The 20646-nt window shown below is 43.9% G+C and overlaps 1 protein-coding gene across 28 annotated transcripts in view; it reads left to right on the top strand.

The window, feature by feature from the left end:
* Positions 1-20646, top strand: part of AOPEP (aminopeptidase O (putative)) — a 404877-nt gene that overhangs the window by 73474 nt on the left and 310757 nt on the right. For all 28 annotated transcript variants that reach the window (XR_011379142.1, XR_011379141.1, XR_011379138.1 and 25 more), the window contains exon 4: positions 16135-16288. Coding sequence is in view for 20 of the 28 variants with exons in the window: in XM_070049764.1 (XP_069905865.1) it covers positions 16135-16288 (154 nt within the window). In the remaining 8 variants the exon portion in view is untranslated. The remainder of the gene's footprint in view (positions 1-16134; positions 16289-20646) is intronic.

Genomic DNA, 20646 nt, shown 5'->3' with positions numbered 1-20646 from the left:
GAAGCCTCTGGTAAATGAATAATACTGCTAAAAGCTCCTTCCAAATGAAGGAAGAAAAGCATATGAGCAAATGAAAGGTGTTAAAAACTACATGTGCCCTTGCATAGGATCTGATTTCAATTTTCTCTGCAGAAGTAAAACTGTAGACATTACTTCATTCTGGGCAAAATGCTACTCTGTGTCCTGCCCAATAGACCCAGTCTCTGACATTCGCTTTCTGTATACTTTGTATGGGAAATTCCAGGAAAAAGCCAAGATGTCAGGGTCCAGACCCTCCAGTGTGCAATCGAAAGCCAACTTTTCCTCCCTCTTGATGGCTCAAAATGAGCAATGCTGTTTAGACTGCTCCCACAGTTTGCAACCAGGAATGACGTAGAAGGAAATGGTAAATTAGAAGCTATTTAGGAATGGTTATGATTAAGTGTTTTCCCCCCGCAAAGAGAGAATGCAAGGTAGAGAAAGCTCCCTGTTTGTAAAACTGGGGAGACTGTATTCTGGGTTGGTACACTTACATACATGTGTTTACAAGGGTAGGAGTGCAGAGTAAACGTATTCATCCTTTCTCATTGGGAAGCTGTGGGTAGCCAGGACCCTGTGTTCCACTTTGCTATACCCCTCAGATGGTCTCACACCATGACCGCACTTTCTAGATCTCTGTCAGTTCATTCTTTTCTTTCGTGATTTGTTGTTGACTATGTCTTACTTGCCTTCCCAGCCCTGCACTTTCCATACACAGCGTATGTGCAAGTCATTATGACTTCTTTTGGGTAGTGATGATTCTGTCAGGCATGTCTATATACCAATTCTTGTTGTCATGGATTTTCCTCTTGGACTTGACAATCATAAATGTTCTCATGGCGAGTCAAGTGCTAAAAGTTTACCTGTGCCTCTCTGGAACAGTACTGTTTGGTGTCCAGTTCCCTGATGCATTTTTAGTTTGAGGTGACCTCAGTCATCTGCATCCTAGGTCAGAACGGCCAGTGAGACTTGGAATAATGAACCTGCTGTGCTGTGTAGCTTCAGGAATTCTAGTAACAGACAAGGAAGACCTCCAAACCTACAGAGGCACTTGTGTTCTCCGTTCAGTAGGTGGCGCTCTTTTACCTAATTCAAGGAATGGTCTTGAAGGTCATTCGCTCCTGGGTCCCCTATGCCTGAGGCACTGCCATGTTGCAGGGAAGGGAACTGGAAACCTTGCCAAGTGGCATCCGTGCTTGCGAGGTGGTGGCCTAACCTGGTACACTGCTCTGCTTGGGTGGCGCTGGTGCCTCTGGCCCAGGGGCATGTTACTGTCTCCTTTGTTTTGGTGCCGGCTACAACCCTTGAGCAATAGCAGAGAAGAGCTAGGGAAAAACAGTCACACCATGGGTATTCAAGAGAGTGGCTTACACTACCTCAGAAAATCAGACTGTGTAGACTTGCCATCTAAACAGTAGTGACAGAAAAAGCTGGAGTTTGCTGAAAAACTCAAGCACTGAAGAAGGTGGGCAAGTGGGGAAAGTGGCTCAAATTGGGAGTATTTCCTCCTTTTTGTGTATATTTTATGTATTTTTTAAAAGATTTGTTTAATTTTTTGAAAGGCAGAGTTATAGAGAGACAGAGGTAGAGAGAGAGAGAGAGAGAGAGAGAGAGAGGTCTTCCATCTACTGGTTCACTCCCCAGATGGCTGCAACAGCCAGAGCTGTGCAGATCCGAAGCCAGGAGCGAGGAGCTTCTTCTGGGTGTCCCATGTGGGTGCAGGGGCCCAAGCACTTGGACCATCTTCTTGTGCCTTCCCATAGCAGAGAGCTGGATCAGAAGTGGGGAAGTCGGGACTTGAACCGGCACCCATATAGGATGCCAGCACTGCAGGCGGTGGCTTTACCTGCTATGCCACAGTGCCGGCCCCTGTATATATTACATTTATTATACATACATATATATTTTTTAAGTATATAGCATGTACATTATTTATGGTATGTCTGTATACATTTACAAATACACATATTCTTATACATAATATCAAGCAAGCATCTTGAACTTGTAATACAGAGTTGTTCCCAAACAGTCTTAACATATGGAGTAGTTTGAGCAGGAACCTGATAAGTCAGGAATTGTGGCTAAAGAAAGAAGCCATCTTGAGGTAGGAGACAAGCAGGGGCTGAGAAAGGGTTGAGGAAAGAAATATAATACGTTAAATGACTGCATGTGTCAATTCAGTACTTTGTGTTGTTTGTCTAACCTGGAGTGGAGGATGCTTCTGATAGGAAGCAGTCAAGGGCCTGTTTTAATTCTCAGTGGAAGCAATAACTAAACACAGGAAGGTCTGTGAGATGCTTCACTGCGGAAAGAGAAACCATCTGCCCAGCCTATGCAGGAGCAGAATGGGGTGTGGCTTTGTCTTTGTGCTCTGACGAGGGAGTTTATCCAAGATTCTCCTAAGACTCTCCTAAGACTACAACATTGGCTTCCCATAAATCTTGTATCTCATTTATTGTTAGTAGGCATGGCTGATGTGTAAAAGAATGCCTACAATATCTTGATTTTTTTTCTTCTTATTTTTTCCTTTTATACAAATTGTTTTCTCAAATAATGAGTGCAGTATTTCTCAGGTTTTGGATATAATAAGTTCTCTCTCCCTCCCCATGAACTCAGTGCTCCATGGCATTCTTCCTTTCTCGCTTCTCACTGCTAACTACTGTGTCTCCTTTAGGAGGTAAAAGCTTCAAAACCATTCAGAGCACAGTTTTAGAGTAGTCAGTGAGAAAGGAATTAAGGTAATTGTTTAATGCTCTCTTTAATAGTTAAGATACTTACTTTAAAAACTACTTCTCTGGGGGCCTGCATTGTGCATAGCAGGTAAAGCTGCACCTGGGATGCCGCATCCCAGATGGGTGCCAATTTGTATCCCCACTGCTCCACTTGTTATACAGCTCCCTGCCAATGGCCTGGGAAAAGCAGCAGAGGATGGCCCAAGAGTTTGGGCCCCTGCCACTCATGTGGGAGACTCTGATTAAGCTCCTGGCTTCAGCCTGGACCAGAACTGCCCTTTGTGGACCTCTGGGGAGTAAACTAGTGGATGGAAGATCTCTCTCTCTCTCTCCCCTCCTTCTCTGTCTCTGTCTCTGTCTCTCTCTCTCTGTAACTCTATCAAAATAAATAAATCTTTAAAACAATAACAACAACAACAACAGTACTACATTTTAAACTACTTTTTGTGACTTGGAAATGGACCCATTTCCAATCCTGTTTTACCTGCAAAAAACACAGTCATCTTTAAGAAGATTCCAGTCCTGTTTTGGAGATGAACATGTCTATTTTGGATCTTGTAGCAGCTACTATTTGTGATAATATATCACATGATGCATCTGCCATTCCAGTGAGACAGTTAAAGAATGAGAACTTCTCCCCCTTAAATATGTTATTTTTAAATTTATTTATTTATTCTTTTTTATGGGGGGCGGACAGAAAGATCTTTCATCTGCTGCTTCACTTCCCAAATGGCCGCAGCTGCCTGGGCTGGGCCAGACTGAAACCAGGAGCCAGGAGCTTCTTCCAGGTTTCCCATGTGGGTGCAGGGGCCCATGTACTTTGAACATCTTCTACTGCTTTCCTGGGCACATTAGCAGGGAGCTGGTCTGGAAGTGGAGCAACTGGGACTCAAAAAACTGGTGCCCATATCTGATGCTGGAGTGGCAGGCGGCCACTTTACCAGCTACATCCCAGTGCTGGCCCTCTGAATATGTTCTGACTCAAGAAAGTGCTGTAGGAGCTCTGATCCCTTTCTGAAGAGGAGGTCAGAAGTCTGTAGCTCCCCAGAATCTGTCTCACAGTGTGGCTGCTCACCTGCGCATAGTTAGGGAGCACTGTTGCCTCTGGGGCCCCTTTTTACTGTCTCTTCTCTGTTGGCCTTGTTCATGAATTGTGGCCTAGCTGTGAAATCATCCAGTGGTGAAGAGCTTCTGGCCTCTGCTGAGCAAAACCTCTGGGTTCGTTTGAGAGTACGGCATGTTCTCTTTGTTTTGCAGCTGGTGTAGTGAGGGAGTCTCGTGCAAGTGGATTGAATCAAAAAGCAAAGTGAGAGCATTCACTGTTCCATCGAGGATGGCTCATTTAAAGTAAACACCATTTAAATAGTCTCCAAATGGCCCATTCTATATGAAGTCATACAGGATGCCCCCTTTGGGCTGTCATTTTCCTTAAATTGATCACTTTGTGTGCTCTGCATTTTAATGCCACTCAACCTAAAACCCCATATGTGGGCCTCATCAGGTCCGGGTTTGCATGCACATGTGGCAGCCATACCTTCAACACGCTTGGCCTCTGCCTGCAGAACGTCAGCCAGAGCAACAAGGGAGGCAGCTGGAAGCTAAGAGCTTGCAGATTACGCAGATGATGACGACAGCAATCACAGTGATGACAGTGACAGCAGTTACCATTTCTTGAACACTTACTATGTGCCAATTACTCTGCCTAGTGATTTCTGTGTATATTATCTAACTTAATCCTCACCTAAGCCTATGAGGTCAGTACTGTGATTATTCCCCTGTAATACATGAAGAAACTGATGCATAGAGAGATTAAGTAATATGTCTGGACTGGCAAGTGTGGAGCAGGGAATTGAACATCACCTGTCAGGTTCCAAAGCCGAAACTCCACCAATGGATCTTCTCAAAACAAAGAGACCCTCGTCAATTCTCTTTCCAAGGTAGGCTTATCCCAAAAACAGAGAAACCAACAATGACTTCTCTTTGTCTTTGGGATGCCTGCTCTGCCATCTGGGACAATATTTCCATCTTGTGATTTGTATTTTTTGCAGGCTGATTTAAAGATAAGGGCCAGGTGTTCCCTGTGGCAGTGGAGTGTCTTCATGTGAGCTTGGGCTCGGTGGGATAATCCATGAATAGACAATTCAAAAGGGACTTTTCTGCTGAACAAAGGTGCAAGTGATGGGCTTCCTCAGAACAGTGGAAGCCATTGGTGATTTCAGTGCTAGCTCTAGCATTCACCCAGGATCTGAGAAGCAGCTTCTGGACACACCTTGGGGACAGGTGTTTGGCCCAGTGGTTAAACGGCCAGTTGGGATGCCCATGTCCCACATCAGCGTTCCTTGGTTCAAGTCCTGGCTTTACTCCTGACACCAAATTCAGTTAATGCAGGCCCTGGGAAGCAGCAGTGATGATTGAAGTGGTTGGGTCCCTGCCACCTCCTTGACATTGAGTTCCTGGTTCCCAGCTTTGGCCCCAGCTAGGAGCCATTGCAGATATTTGAGGGAGTGAATCATGACTGAGAGTTTTCTCTCTCTCAAATAAAATAAAAGGTTGAATACTGAACAGTTTATTATAAATGAGCTCCATGGAATAGAGGAACTTTAGACATCTAAGAAAAAAATCTTGGGGACTGTATAGGAGGAAATCATGGGTTTGGGTGATATTTTCAATATATTTCCTAAAAAAAAAAATCACTCTTTTGTCCATTAGTTAACTTCAAAGAAGACTGTGAAGGAACAACAAGAATTTTCAAACATATTTGATAGGGGTAACTCAGGTTCTGTTCCCACTTTTGCGCTCATTCCAAACTCAGGGCCATTTAATATTTCTGACTTTTTAAAATTGCTGATCTCCATTCCTCTCCCCCTGCCGTGCCCTTTTGTGGCATCCAGTGCCCTCCTCCCACCACCTTGAGATTCTAATAAAGGTGCTGGGCCACAATGTGCTTGGGCCTTCTTGTGATTGGGATTCTTGGTGACCTCCTGTTGCTTTAACATGTTTTTGCTTGGAAGTAGTTTCAGTTCCTACTGTATCCCCAAGTCTCATCTGTTATAGGTACTAGGTGAGTTTGGTGCAAGAAGAGTGAAATCTCAGATCAAAAATTCATTGCATACATGGGGAGAAACCTGTTGCGCATAGATCATGTTTTGCTCACTAGAGTAGTGGGTAGTGCCTGCCTACTCCTTATCTCTGAATTGCCTCTTTCTTTCTTCCTAGTTAACATTTTACCACTTTAATAGTATCCCAGAACTGAAATATGGTTGTCAAAGATTACCTTTTAATAAATTGTTTTTAATTATAATTGTTTTATATTAAAAGTACAGTATTTAAGAGCAAAATAATTCTGTTGATTTTCTTATACTGTCTCTGCAAATACCAGCCCTGGGTATCTCCCACCCAAAGCATTTCTCCTGCTGAAGTAATCACTTTCACCTGCTTGAGCTAATAATTTGATGGTCACCTCCCTGCTGTTCAGAAGAGTGCTTGATTGTTCAGGGTCAGTCTTTCTACCATGGAAGGTAAGGATTTAGTGCTGGAGATTTTTCAAGATGGCAGAATAGGGAGGGAGCTTACTGCTGTAGTCTAGGGGGAGATAATTAAAAAGCAGAGAGAGAGCAATCTCAGGGAAGCATTAGGGAGAAAACATCAGAGGAAACTCCACTCAGGTTAGAGGGACACTGTGGACCTACATGGGGGTGTGGGCAGATACAACTCAGAACCCCAACAGCCGAGAACGTCAGCACCAGCACTGGAGTGAGGTGAGACCAGACTGCAGCAGCCCAAGTCACTGGCAGTAAAGCTGTGGGAGGAACCTGGTGTGAGTCCAGCTAGGAGCCCTGTGGGAGACAGTGTGCCTGTCAACCTAGAGGGAAAAAATAGGGGGCACGTTTCTCTCTCCCCGATCACCTGGCACCAGTGTCCTGTAACTAGGTGAGAGAGGGCTGGTGTGACTTTGGACATACATAACAGCTGCACTGGCTCATGTTTGTACCCAACAACCAGCAGAGAGGAGATGCCTGAGTCTGGTTGGGAGACAGGGCTGGGTGCTTGTGACTGTGGAAGCCTTGTGTGCCAGGACTGTGAAAACACTGTGGCTGCATGGAAGGGTACAGGGTGTGGCTGGGACTTTGGGCAGTCACTGTGCACAGCTCCACATGCTTGGGGCTCCCTGATTCTGTGGTAAGAAACATTGCTGCAGGATCCATGCTTGCACAGAGGACTGCACAGATCCTTTTTGTGGTTCTTGTCAGTGTGAATGAATACTGCACCCACTGGGGCTAGCACCCAGGCATTGGTCTCCTTTGAGGAGAAGAGGTGAGCGTGAGAATATGCCAAAAGAGCAGAACAGACTTCCCCTCTGATTAAAAAAAAAAAAAAAAAAAGGAGGAGATTTACTATGCCCAACTTGGGTATCACCTTGGATCACCTTGGATACTCCCCTAACCCTGGAGCACTGAATAGAGGTCCTTGACCACACCCAGCACATGCCTCTGGGTATTCACTGCAAGAGTGGATACTCCACTAAGCCATAGAGGCATAGTACAAAAATAAAAGCCATCACGGTGGGGAGAGACAACAAGTATCTCCATAAATGCCTAATAATAAAAGCAGCAATTCAAGAAACAAGAATAGGGAAGACAACATGATGCCCCCAAAAGAACACAACACTTCAGTACTAGAATGTGAAGATAAAGAGATGGACAAAATTCCGGAAACAGAATGCAAAAAATTGATCATAGGATTACTTAGAAGTAATAAGAAGCAAATTTATGAACTAATGAAATCCATACATAACATGAATGAAAATTTTTACTGTGAAATTGAGATTTTTAAAGAAGAAATCAGAATGAAATATTGGAAATGAGGAATTCAACAGAATAAATAAAAAATATGATGGAAAGCCTTAAGAACAGGCTTGGGGAGGCAGAAGAAAGAATATCTGAGTTGGAACACAAATCTCTGGAAATTTTACAGTCAGACCTCCCCCCCCCCCCGCGCCAAAAAAAAAAAAGAAGGAGAAGAAGAAGAAATTAGAAAACTAAAAAACAGTGTTGGAGATTTATGGGGTACTATCAAACGACCCAACATACTGGTCTTAGGAGTTCTTGAAGGTGTGGAAAAAAATGTATTAGAAGGCCTTTTTAGTAAAATAATTACAGAAAATTTCCTTAATTTGGAGAAAGAAAGGGATGTCCAAGTACAGGAAGCACATAGAACTAATAGACATGACCATGACCAGAAAAGATCTTCACTGTGACACATTGTAGTCAAACTCTCCTCAGTAAAACACAAAGAAAAGATTTTAAAATGTGCACAGGTAAAATGCCAAATTACTTTCAGAGGAACTCCAATTAGACTTACAGCTGACAGGCTAGGAGAGAATGATGAGATATATTCCAAATCTTAAGAGAAAAAAACTGTCAATCCAGAATACTGTACCCTACAAAGCTCTCATTTATGAATGAAGGTGAAATGAAAACCTTCCATAGCAAACAGAAATTGAAAGAATTTGTCACCACTCATCCAACTTTACAAAAGATGCATAGAGATGTGCTACACACAGAAACATGATCATCACAATGAAAGAAGGTGAAAGCAGAAAATCTCCCAGTAAATGTAAAAAGAAAATTCAAAGTATAGAAATATTTATGTGAAAACAGCAGGGCCAAGTTGTTACATATCGATAGTCACCTTGAATGGAAATGGCCTCAACTCTCCAGTTAAAAGATATAGACTGACTGAATGGATTAAAAAGCAAGACCCATCTATTTGCTGCCTATAAGAAACACATCTCACCAACAAAGATGCATGCAGACTGAAAATGAAAGGATGGAAAAATATATTCCAGGCTAACAAAAACCAAAAAAGAGCTGGTGTAGCCATCCTAATATCAGACAAAATAGACTTCAACACAAAAACTGTTAAAAGGGACAAAAAAGGGCACTATGTTATGATTAGGGATCAATTCAACAGGAAGATATGACTATTAGAAATGTATATGTATCAAATTACAGGTCACCTAGCTATTTAAAAGAAATGTTAATGATCTAAAGGGAGACACAGACTCCAATACAGTAGTAATGGGGGGCTTCAGTACTCCACTTTCAGCAATAGACAGATCAATCAGACTGAACTTCGAAACAACAGTCAATTGACACTATAGACCAAATGGACCTAACAGATACCTATATAACTTTTAATCCTACAGGTACAGAATACACATTCTTGTCACCAGTACATGGAACTTTTTCTATGGTAGACCACATGCTAGGCCATAAAGCAAGTTTCAGCAAATTCAAAATAATGGAAATCATACCTTGCAACTTCTCTGACCACAATGAAATGAAGCTGGAAATCAACAACTCAGGAATCTCTAAAATATATGTAAACATGTGGAGACTGAACAACATGTGCGTGAATGAAACAATGGGTCATTGAAGGAATAAAAAAGAAATCAAACAACTTCTGAAAATGATGGAAGATGACAGTACATCATATTAAAACTTATGGGATATAGCAAAAGCAGTGATTTTTTTTAAAGATTTCTTTTATTTGAAAGTCAGAGTTACACAGACAGAAGGAGAGGCAGAGAGAGAGAGAGAGAGAGAGAGAGAGAGAGGAAGGTCTTCCATCCTTTGGTTCACTCCCCAAATGGCCACAATGGCTGGAGCTGCGCCAATCCAAAGCCAGGAGCCAGGTCTTCCAGGTCTTCCACTTAGGTGCAGGGGCCCAAGGCCTTGGACCATCTTCCACTGCTTTCCCAGGCCATAGCAGAGAGCTGGATCAGAAGTGGAGCAGCTGGGACTCGAACTGGTGCCCATATGGGATGCCAGCACTTGGCTTTACCTGCTATGCCACAGCGCCAACCCCCAAAAGCGATGTTAAGAGGAAAGTAGGGTAGGCCGGCGCTGAGGCTCACTTGGCTATTCCTCCGCCTGCGGCGCCAGCATCCCAGGTTCTAGTCCCAGTTGGGGCACCAGATTACTGTCCTGGTTGCTCCTCTTCCAGTCCAGCTCTTTGCTGTGGCCCAGGAAGGCAGTGGAGGATGGCCCAAGTGCTTGGGTCCCTGTACCTGCGTGGGAGACCAGGAGGAAGCACCTGGCTCCTGGCTTCAGATCAGCGCAGCGCGCCGGCCGTAGCAGCCATTTGGGAGGTGAACCAACAGAAGGAAGACCTTTTTCTCTGTCTCTCTCTCTCACTGTCTAACTCTGCCTGTCAAAAATAAAAAGTGGAAAGTAGGCTATTGGTGCCTACATCAAGAAATTGGAAGGACACCAAATAAATGAGCTATCAATGCATCTCAAGGACCGAGAAAAACAACAGCAAACCAAAACCAAAAATAGTGGGAGAAAAGAAAGAATTAGGCCAGCAGCATGGCTCAATAGGCTAATCCTCTGCCTGCGGCGCCGGCACACCGGGTTCTAGTCCCAGTTGGGGCACCAGATTCTGTCCCAGTTGCCCCTCTTCCAGGCCAGCTCACTGCGGTGGCCCGAGAGTGCAGTGGAGGATGGCCCAAGTACTTGGGCCCTGCACTCCATGGGAGACCAGGAGAAGCACCTGGCTCCTGCCTTCGAATCAGTGCGGTGTGCTGGCCACAGTGTGCCGACTGCGGCAGCCATTGGAGGGTGAACCAACAGCAAAAGGAAGACCTTTGTCTCTGTCTCTCTCTCTCTCACTGTCCACTCTGCCTGTCCAAAAAAAAAAAAAAAAAAAAAAGAAAAAGAAAGAAATAATTAAAATTACAGAAGAAGTAAACCAACTTGAACCAAGAAAACAATATAAAAGATCAATGAAATGAAAAACTAGTTTTTTGAAAAAATAAAATTGATAACACCATTAGTCCAACTAACCAAATAAAAAAATAAAAGAGGGATAAGACCCAAATCAATAAAATTAGAGATGAAAAAGGAAAGGAAATGTAACAACAGACACCACAGAAATAAAAAGTATCATTACTACAAAGAGCTGTATGCCAACAAATCAGGAAAACTAGAAGAAATGTATAGATTTCTGAACACATGCAACCTACCTAAATTGAGCCATGAAGACAATAAACAGACCAATAGCCAAGACAGAAATTGAACCAGTTATAAATTCCCTGTGAATGAAAAAATCCCAGGACTGGATGGCTTTCTACCGGACATTTAAAGAAGAACTAACTCCAATTCTTCTCAAGCTATTCAAAATAATTGAAAGTGAGGGAATCATCCCAAACTCCTCCTAGGAAGCCAGCATCACCTTAATTCTTAAACCTGAAAACCATACAACAGAGAAAGAGAACTACAGACCAGTTTCCCTGATGAACATAGATGCAAAAATCTTCAACAAAATACTAGCCAATCAAATCTAACAGCGGCTGGCGCCGCGGCTCACTAGGCTAATCCTCCGCCTAGCGGCGCCAGCACACCGGGTTCTAGTCCCGGTTGGGGCGCCGGATTCTGTCCCGGTTGCCCCTCTTCCAGGCCAGCTCTCTGCTGTGGCCAGGGAGTGCAGTGGAGGATGGCCCAAGTGCTTGGGCCCTGCACCCCATGGGAGACCAGGAAAAGCACCTGGCTCCTGGCTCCTGCCATCGGATCAGCGCGGTGCGCCCTCTCTCTCTCACTGTCCACTCTGCCTGTCAAAAAATTAAAAAAAAGAAAAAATCTAACAGCGTATCAGAAAGATCATTCACCTGAACCAAGTGGGGTATATCCCAGGTATGCAGGGGTGGTTCAACATTCACAAATCAATGTGATACATCACACATTAACAAACTGAAGAACAAAAACCATATGGTTTTCTCAATAGATGCGGAGAAAGCATTTGATAAAATATAATACTGTTTCATGCTGAAAATTGGGTACAGAAGGAATTTTGATAAAAATTGGTAATAGGAGGAACATTCCTTAATACAATCAAAGCAATTTATGACAAATCCATGGCCAGTGTTTTGTTTAAATGGGCAGAGGGCTTACACAGACATTTTTCGAAAGAGGAAATCCAGATCCCCAAAAGACACATGAAAAAATGCTCAGGATCACCAGCCATCAGGGAAATGCATATCAAAACCACAATGAGGTTTCACCTCATCCCCGTTAGAATGACTTTCATACAGAAATCAATAAACAACAAATGCTGGCAAGGATGTGGGAGAAAAGGTACCCTTATCCATTGTTAGTTGGAACGTACACTGGTACAGCCACTGTAGAAGAAATCTAAATGTCTCAGAAATCTGAATATAGACCCACCATATGACCCAGCCATGCCACTCCTTGGAATTTATCCAAAGGAAGTTAAATCTGCATATGAAAGAGTGATATATAGCACCTTGTTTATTGCAGCTCACTTCACAATAGCTAAGACATGGAATCAACCCAAATGCTTGTCAACTGAAACCTGAATAAAGAAATTATGGTATATGTACACCATGGAATACTACACAGTGGTTAAAAAATTGAAATACTGTCGATTGCAACAAAATGGATGCAACTGGAAAAAATCATACTTAGTGAAATAGGCCAAGCCCAAAAGGACAAATACCGTATGTTCTCCCTGATCTGTGGTAACTAATAGAGCACCTAAAAGGTAATAGAAGTGAAATTAACAGTTTGAGGTACAGTGACTTCTAACAGCCCTTGTCTCTACTGTTGAGGAACAGGGTTTTGTTGCTGTTGTTGTTTTTTGTTTTTCATTTAATTTGTTGAACTCTTTACTTAGTATAGAGTTAATCATGTGTATATAAAGTTAATTGAAAATAAATCGAATAGGAATAGGAGAGGGAGGAGGAAGTGGAGTGGGAGTGTGGGTTGGAGGGCATATGCAGTGGGAAAAATTGCTGTTTTCCTAAAGTTATATTTATGAAATACATGATGTTTGTATTCCTTAAATAAAAGGTTTCTGGCGGGGGAAAGGAGATTTAGTGTTCCCTGTCCTCCTCTTACCTCATAATACAGGTGTCCTTCCCCAAATCCTATCATCATGTCAATTAGATCAATATTTTTCATTTATGCAAGCATATGAGTACTTCAAAAAGTTTGTGCTAGAGTGAAATTAAAATATATCTATTTTGGTGCAAACATTTTTTGAAAGCCATGCATGCATTTTCCATAAATTTTTTAATATTTATTTGTCAGGTAGAGTTATAGACAGAAAGAAAGGTCTTCCTTCTGTTGGTTCACCCCCCAAATGGCTGCCATGGCCGGCGCTGCGCCAATCCGAAGCCAGGAGCCAGGGGTGCTTCTTCCTGGTCTCTTATGCGGGTGCAGGGGCCCAAGCAGTAGGGCCATCCTCCACTGCCTTCCCAGGCCACAGCAGAGAGCTGGACTGGAAGAGGAGCAACCGGGACTAGAACCTGGTGCCCATATGGGATGCTGGTGCCACAGGCAGAGGATTAACCAAATGAGCCACAGCACCAGCCCCTCCATGAATGTTTTTAAGACCCTCATATGCACAGATTTACAAAATTTTTTGCACTCAAATAGACTTAATTTTCACTTTAAAGGATTTTTTATTTATTTGAAAGAGTTGGAGGGAGGGAGGGAGGGAGACCGAGAGAGAGAGAGAGAGAGAGAGAGAGAGAGAGAGAGAGAGATGAAAGCCTGGCTGACAGTGTTCTGGGAACGGGTAAGGGGACATGGTTGATGGTCTATGCATCCCATAGGCATGTGTTTATCTAATCCCATTGATTTGCCTTCAGCTATGCTGTTCCTTCCCTATTCCACACCCCGCTAGTACAGAGGTGCTCTCTTACAAGCCCTCCTGTTATTTGTGGGGGCATATGAGGGAATGGGCTGATAGCCCAGGTGTTTGAAGTCAGGGAGGTCAGCTGTGGATCTGACCACTCCATGGCTCAATGTTTAAGCAGGCCTGCTTAGTTTAGCACTTTCTCCATACCAAAGCCTTTTGGGACTGTTTCTAGCAAGTGAAATGAGGTGGGTATTACCTCCCCTCATTGCTAATTTAGGATTCTGGTCTGCCATGTCATTTGCTACTCTTCCATGTGTGTTGTTAGTACGTTGTTGTGTTGTAGTGGTATTTGTAGGTTTTGTCTCCTGTTTTATTTTCCCTGTTCTTAACATTGTACACCTTTACAAATCTTTTTATTGTCGTATATTGGAGTCTGGGAAGGGTGGGTGGAGCAAAGTTGGCCTCATGCATTCAAGCTTTCATTCCTACCTGAACACCTTACTATTGCTTATTTACCTAGTTACCAAACTCCCAAGGGGCTGAAAATTTTAAAAAGGAAGATTTAGTGGTCCATGGTAAACAATCCATAATGAACTTCAGAGAAAGAATGATAGACTACAGTCCTTTGATTATGAAAATTCTGTTATTCAGGACTCCTTTTGTTAAATTCTCAGCTCTTCAAAAGATTTAGTTCCTCCCTCAGCTTCTTTCCTCTTCTTCCATCTCCACTTCCTCCCACCCCAACTCTGATGTAGCAGTCATTGTGCTGTCCAGTCCAAACTGAAGTTCTTTATGTCTCCTTGGAGAATCAAAAGGGGTATCAAGTTACAGAAAATAAGGTGGTTATGGGCAGGTAGAAATATGAAGGAAGTGGGCACAAGATAGCCTGTCTTTTCAGCTCCATGTCCTACTTTCATCAAGACGCCTGTGACTGTCCCTGCTCTCTCCATACTGGCTTGGGATTAAAACAGTGGTTCTCTTTAAGGCCGTGGCCCTTCTTTAAGTCCAGTAGGAGCTGAATACATCACTGCGTTAGCTCCAGCACCACTGAGAATCGTGCCTTCAACTTGTTGACCACCAAGAGAGGGATCTCAAGAGTGGCCATCATGATTCCAGGAGGAGCAGAACAAACCTTTTAAGCAAGTCTGAGAAAGTGACTGCCTTAATGGTGGGTTTAGAGCAGTTCTGAGGAAGTCCTTCTGTTCTTCCTTCAAGAATAACCTCTAACCTCAAATGACTTCCAAATTTGAATTTCACTGGAAGTCATTTTTCTTTTTCCCCTTAAGTCTTTGTTTCCTATTTAAAGTTGTATTGATCATTAGAGAAGCACTGTAATGCATTACTTTGCACCTAAATTGGTAGAGTTCAATAAAGATACTATCTACCTTTATGAGATATTCAGAATTACTTGATAGACAAAGGAGCGCAGCACATGAAGATCAAATTTCTAACCAGTATTGATTTTTACTGGTAAAGCACTTTGAAAAATGTCATTAGGCCTGCTGGCCAGTGTGGTTATGTTAATATTTTGACACTGAATTTGATACCATAGCCACTCACTGACCAAACTGGACATCCCCTAGCCACTCCATGAGTGCTTAACCTTCTAAAACTTAAAGCAAGAAAGAGAATAATAGCCATGTAAAGGAGTTTGTGAGATGGCTGAAAGAGTGGTGTCCGATGGCGATATAAGTGCAGAAATGTGTTCATAATATAAGGGAGTATCAACTCGCTATAAGACATATATCAGTTTTTAGCATGTGCTCAGAAACAAATGTTATGTTAAATCAAGTTGTATGATACATTCAGATTTCAGAATCCAGTTCTAGATATGAGGGAAATATAGTGATATAAGTTATCAATCACTCACTCCTTTGATAAAAGCTCTAAGCTTTGAACTAAGGGGAGAATACAGGCTCCTAGCCCTGTTCCAAACTAGTAGGGAGTCTTTAATTGCATTTGCCTTCCCTACTCCTGTTTTGCATGTGTTCAAAGAGGAGTGGGAGAGCAGCTAAACAGATAACAAGAATGGGGATAAGACTTGAACCTGCCCGGCTCATTGGTTTGAGTTGGAACTAAAAACCAAGGACTCCCTTCCTTAGGCTCATGTGATTTCCACTTCATGTTGAGTATCTCTTGTCTGAAATGCTTGGGCCCTACCATGTTTCAGATTTTTTTTCTAACTTGGGAATATTTACTGGTTGAACATCCTTAATCTCAAAATTTGTGATCTGCATCAACCTAGATTTGTTTGAATTTAATTTGGACAATATGGTTTAGTTATCACACAAAAGTGGTCATTCTTTTGTGAATGGATATTCCTTGAATGGATTGTTGAATTAATATTCAACAAATATCAGTTAAGCACCTTATTTTATACCAAATACTATGCTAGGCAATCAGCATGAATAAGACACACTCTTCTACTCGAGCACACAGTGAAGCCCTTCTGTGTTTGCAGCTCTGAGTGACCACCTCAGCCACCACCCTTTATAGCCTCAGTCTGAGCACTGGGAGAGATCCAATACTCCTTGGCTGCCTTGAAACCATCATCCCTTTTGCGCCTTTCCTGAGTTCTGAAATAATGCCCCTCTAGTGGATGTGACCTGCCTCTTACCAGTTAATCACATGAGCTCTTCACCGTGCCTCAAGAGAAGAAATAGAGGAAGGTTGAGAGCCATGTGTTGCCTCCTCATAGCATTTGTCTTTCTGTTTGTAGGATGCTCCAGCTGGCATTACTATGTCACCATGCCGATGCCAGCTTCCACTTTCACAGTCGCAGTGGGATGCTGGACAGAAGTGATGCCAGAGCCATGCTCATCAGATGATCGACCCTCAGAGAGACCCGTCCCATCTTCCCAGGCCGACTTCAGGTTTGTGCTTGGGAACTTGCAGAGAAACAAACACTTGAGGGAGCAGTATGATGCATTTCTTCCAGGCACTGGGAATATGAGTCATCCCTGCTGAGAAACTAAACCAAAATAGGATTAATCAAAGCAGGAAAAGCCCTACTGGGAAGGAAAGAGGGTTAAGAGGCAGAAATGTGGGCATATTGTTTATGCAGAAAGAGAGCAGTAGATACAAGTATCTGTATAAATCCTCTGTGTGAAGTCAGGTGAAATATTTTCATACGTTTGGTTAAATGAGAAGCTTCCTTAGATTCAACAATTCCTCTCTTCCTACATCTTAACACGGGTTTTCAGTGCTTATATATGATCAAAAACAATGAAGAAGCTGCTTGCCTGATGGATCACTTTGCATACCACTATGCTGTTTTGGTTCCAGTGATTGCTGTTACCGGTGCATTGTGGGGATAGCCTCCCTCAGTGGGGCTGGTTGGCCTCTGTAGGGACATGGGACACATGGAAACTCTCACAAGACCAAAAGAGGAAAGGGGAATAGAGGCACTGAAGCTGGCATCATTTTTTTTTTTTTTTTTTTGACAGGCAGAGTGGACAGTGAGAGAGACAGAGAGAAAGGTCTTCCTTTGCCGTTGGTTCACCCTCCAATGGCCGCTGCGGCCAGTGCGCTGCGGCTGGCGCAACGTGCTGATCCAATGGCAGGAGCCAGGTGCTTCTCCTGGTCTCCCATGGGGTGCAGGACCCAAGCACTTAGGCCATCCTCCACTGCACTCCCTGGCCACAGGCAGAGAGCTGGCCTGGAAGAGGGGCAACCGGGACAGAATCCGGTGCCCCGACTGGGACTAGAACCCGGTGTGCCGGCGCCGCAAGGCGGAGGATTAGCCTAGTGAGCCGTGGTGCCGGCCAGCAGGATGAATCGAATTATTCTTCCAATATACAGAAAGCCATGAAGTCAGTACCTTTGGGTGAAGAAAGCCCTACAGAATGGCACAGATGGTTAGTCCGCCTTTGAAAACAGCTACGACACACTCTTAGTGCAGACTCCCCTCATGTCCATCTCTTTAAGAGGCGAGGCCACGTGCTGTCTCTTTTGGTAGGTATATATTACTGCCTGCATTTTGCCTTTTTGGAAGAAGGGAGGTTCTTCTTGCTCAGGAATACATCTATTTTGGGCCATCTTTTCTGAGTTACATGGATATCCTGGATAGTTTACTAGACTTTGCTTATGTCCTCTAGAAGGAAGAAGAGAATTGTGGGCACAAGTGACACACGCTGTTTCCATGAGAGAACACTTACTATATGAGAGACCTTCTCATGCTCTCTTTCCCTACACTGAGGTCTGAGTATTCGTCATTTTGCAAATGAGGGCAGCCAGAATTTCTGAGTGAGGACAGATGCCCTGGAGAATCACTTGGATCCGCAGTGAACTTGGTATGAGCAAGAAGTAAACTCTTTGTTAAGCCACTGAAGTGCTGGGGTTGTTTGTTACTATAGCATATCCTAACTTACCCTGAATTGATACAGAAGCCATTGGTTTCTTGAACTCAGGGAGTCTTGACCTAAATATCATCTCTTTGAGCCCTGGAAAGAAGCCTGGAAGCTAGGCAGGCTGTATTCTTGTTTTCTAGATAAGGATGCCGAGACTCAGATAGTAACTTGTTCAGATTTGTGTGCCTTTTGAGGAATAATACCTTGGATTCTGATCCACACCTGACTCTCTGGAGAGCTGATTCTGAATGTTACCTGGGGACTTTAAAAACTGGTACCCAACATCTGTGCATCACCACAGTCTGATACACCTCCCCACCTGAGGAGGCGCCAGCATGACGCAGCTCTGTTACTGATGGTACGAGTATGTCGTGTTGGAAGGAAAACAGAAGTTAAGTGTAGAGGTTTTGTGTTAGCTGCTTTTGAGCCTGAGGGTGCTATCCTTACTAGTTGGATACAGCTTTCTGGGCAAAGCTACACTTCCCTTAAAATGTAGAATGAGGACTTTGCTCCTGGTTTCTCAAGCTCATCCTAGTGAAGAAATTCTCTGCTGTCATCTAAAGCCTCGGGGGTGATTGGTTCTTAGAGAAGATGTGCAACTGATCACTGCGGGCCTTAAGAAGGCTAGGGGAAGCCAAAGAAAGAAGTGTTACTTTGCCCTTGTAGCGGTGTTCCCTGGAGACACAGGGTGGGGGCGTGGGCCACAACCACCACTCCTTCCTGCCCAGAAGCAGCTGCAGTGGCCTCTCAACTGTTCTTGCATCTGTTATTCTGAAAGGAGGAGAAAATGACCAAACCAAATGGGGATTCTGAGAGGAGATGATGTCTGCAGTTGCTGATGGGGTTCAGGGGAAGGGGTACGTGTGTGCTACTCCTCTCTTGTCCTCCTGACTGCAGAACAGAAGGAGATCAAAATAAAGGTTTTGTTATTGGCAAAAGCTGGACCAAGCAAGTGCCTAAGTTCATGGTCTCATGGGCTAATACTCCACTTCCACACTAAATACATTGACCCACGCAGTCACCAACCCAGCTGGACTGCTGCCAGCCTCCACAACACAGTTACAGAGCCTGCCTAACACATGACAGACAGCAGGCCCCAAAGTATGCTCTCAGAGGGCAAGTAGATGCAAACGGAAAGCACAGTGTGGCTGAGCCAGGCCGGTGAGCTGGATAGAGGGCAAGTGCCGCTCTAGGGCAGGTGTTGTCTTAGGGAAGTGGCAGATTTGGGGAACGCGGCTCTTCCCTCTCTCCCTACCACATCTGATAGACTGTGACTAAGTTTTCCCTTCATTTATCAATGTGCTTGTCTATCAAGACTGTACTGCTGATAAAATAATAGCTTACATTTGCTTAAGCCTGCCCCGGCCGCATGCTTCAGCGTGTGCTATCTCCAGTCGTCAGAAGTGGCTTTGTGTTTTCCTCCCTGAGATCTCTGACTCTGTGCTAAGTTTGCCAGCAGAGGCGCTCTGAAGTGCCAATCGCAGTGGTGCTTTTGCTTACGTCCACATCTGGTCCCCCTTGCCTTCCCTAACCCCTTTGTACTTCAAAACTTCTGAAGACCACCAGTTGAATTCGTAGAAATCTAACTTTTACAGGGGTCTCATTTGCTTAAGTGTTCATCTGGGCTCCAGAAATTTGACCAACGTGTCGGTCACTGAACTTTTGATCACTGTTCATGTGAGCAAACTCATAGGGAGAACATTCCCTCCTCCAGCTCCAGTTTCACACCGGCTGCAGCCCACTCTAGGTGAGCATTTTAGTAAATGCATTAGTTATGAGGCACTCAGATACACTGTCAAAACTTTATGAATTTTACTCAGCTGCAGTATAACCTTTTCCAGCCACAGGGGGATCTTTGTGCTGTATTCTGTTTAACCTCTCAAGGCCTTTGTTGGGACTGTATGGTTTAAGGGCAGCATGGAAACTTGGATAAAGTCCAGAGGAATGCCACAAAAATGATTAAAGGCACAGAAAATGGGCACTGTGAAAAAGAAAAGGCACGGAGGTTCTATAATCTAGAGAGGACGTGGTGGGGGAAGAGAGCTTCTTTGGAGTTATAAAGTGTATGCAAAGATAAAACATCTTTGGGGGTGACGCCGGGCCTGTGGCACTGTTCCTGACTCTGCGAAAGCACAGTATTCCCACACCTCTTCAGAAACAAGGCTGTCCTGCGAAGGAAGGCTCCTGTGGTTAGCTGTCATAGTCATAGATCCTTTCAAGTTGTTTTTTGTTTCTTTGTTTAATTAGAGAGAGAGGGAGAGAGAGCTGCTACCTGCTAGTTCACTCCCTAAGTGCCCCCAATGGCAGGGAATGTGTCAGGCCTGGAACCAGGACCAGGAACTTTTAATCTGGGAGCCCAACTACTTGGGCCATCACCACTGCCTGTCAAAGTTTGCATTAGCAAGAAGCTGGAGTTAGGAATCAGAGCCAGGAATTGAACTGATATACTCTGAAGTGGGACATGGACATATTTTTTTAAAGATTTATTTATTTATTTATTTATTTATTTGAAAGACAGAGTTACAGAGAGGCAGAGGCAGAGAGAGAAGTCTTCCATCCACTGGTTTACTCCCCAAAGGGCCGCAAAGGCTGGAGCCAGACCAATCCGAAGCCGGGAGGCAGGAGCCAGGCGCTTCTTCCAGGTGCAGGGGCCCAAGGACGTGGGCCATCTTGTACTGCCCTCCCAGGCCCTAGTAGAGAGCATCCGCTGAAGCCCACATTTCCTGATCCCTGTGTGAGAGCCCACATGTTGTTGCCCTGACACCATTTTCATTTTTCTTGGGAAACTTACTGGTCTTACTTGTCCATAGCTTGGATGACTTAAAGTTCTTCATCTTCTCCTTGGATTTATCATGCAAAATAATGTTCATTCATGCAACCAG

This window comes from Oryctolagus cuniculus, chromosome 1, assembly GCF_964237555.1.
Source record: "Oryctolagus cuniculus chromosome 1, mOryCun1.1, whole genome shotgun sequence".
NCBI lineage: Eukaryota > Metazoa > Chordata > Mammalia > Lagomorpha > Leporidae > Oryctolagus > Oryctolagus cuniculus.
The sequence above is the reverse complement of the archived record's forward strand: the minus strand, read 5'-3'. Positions and strand labels throughout refer to the sequence as shown.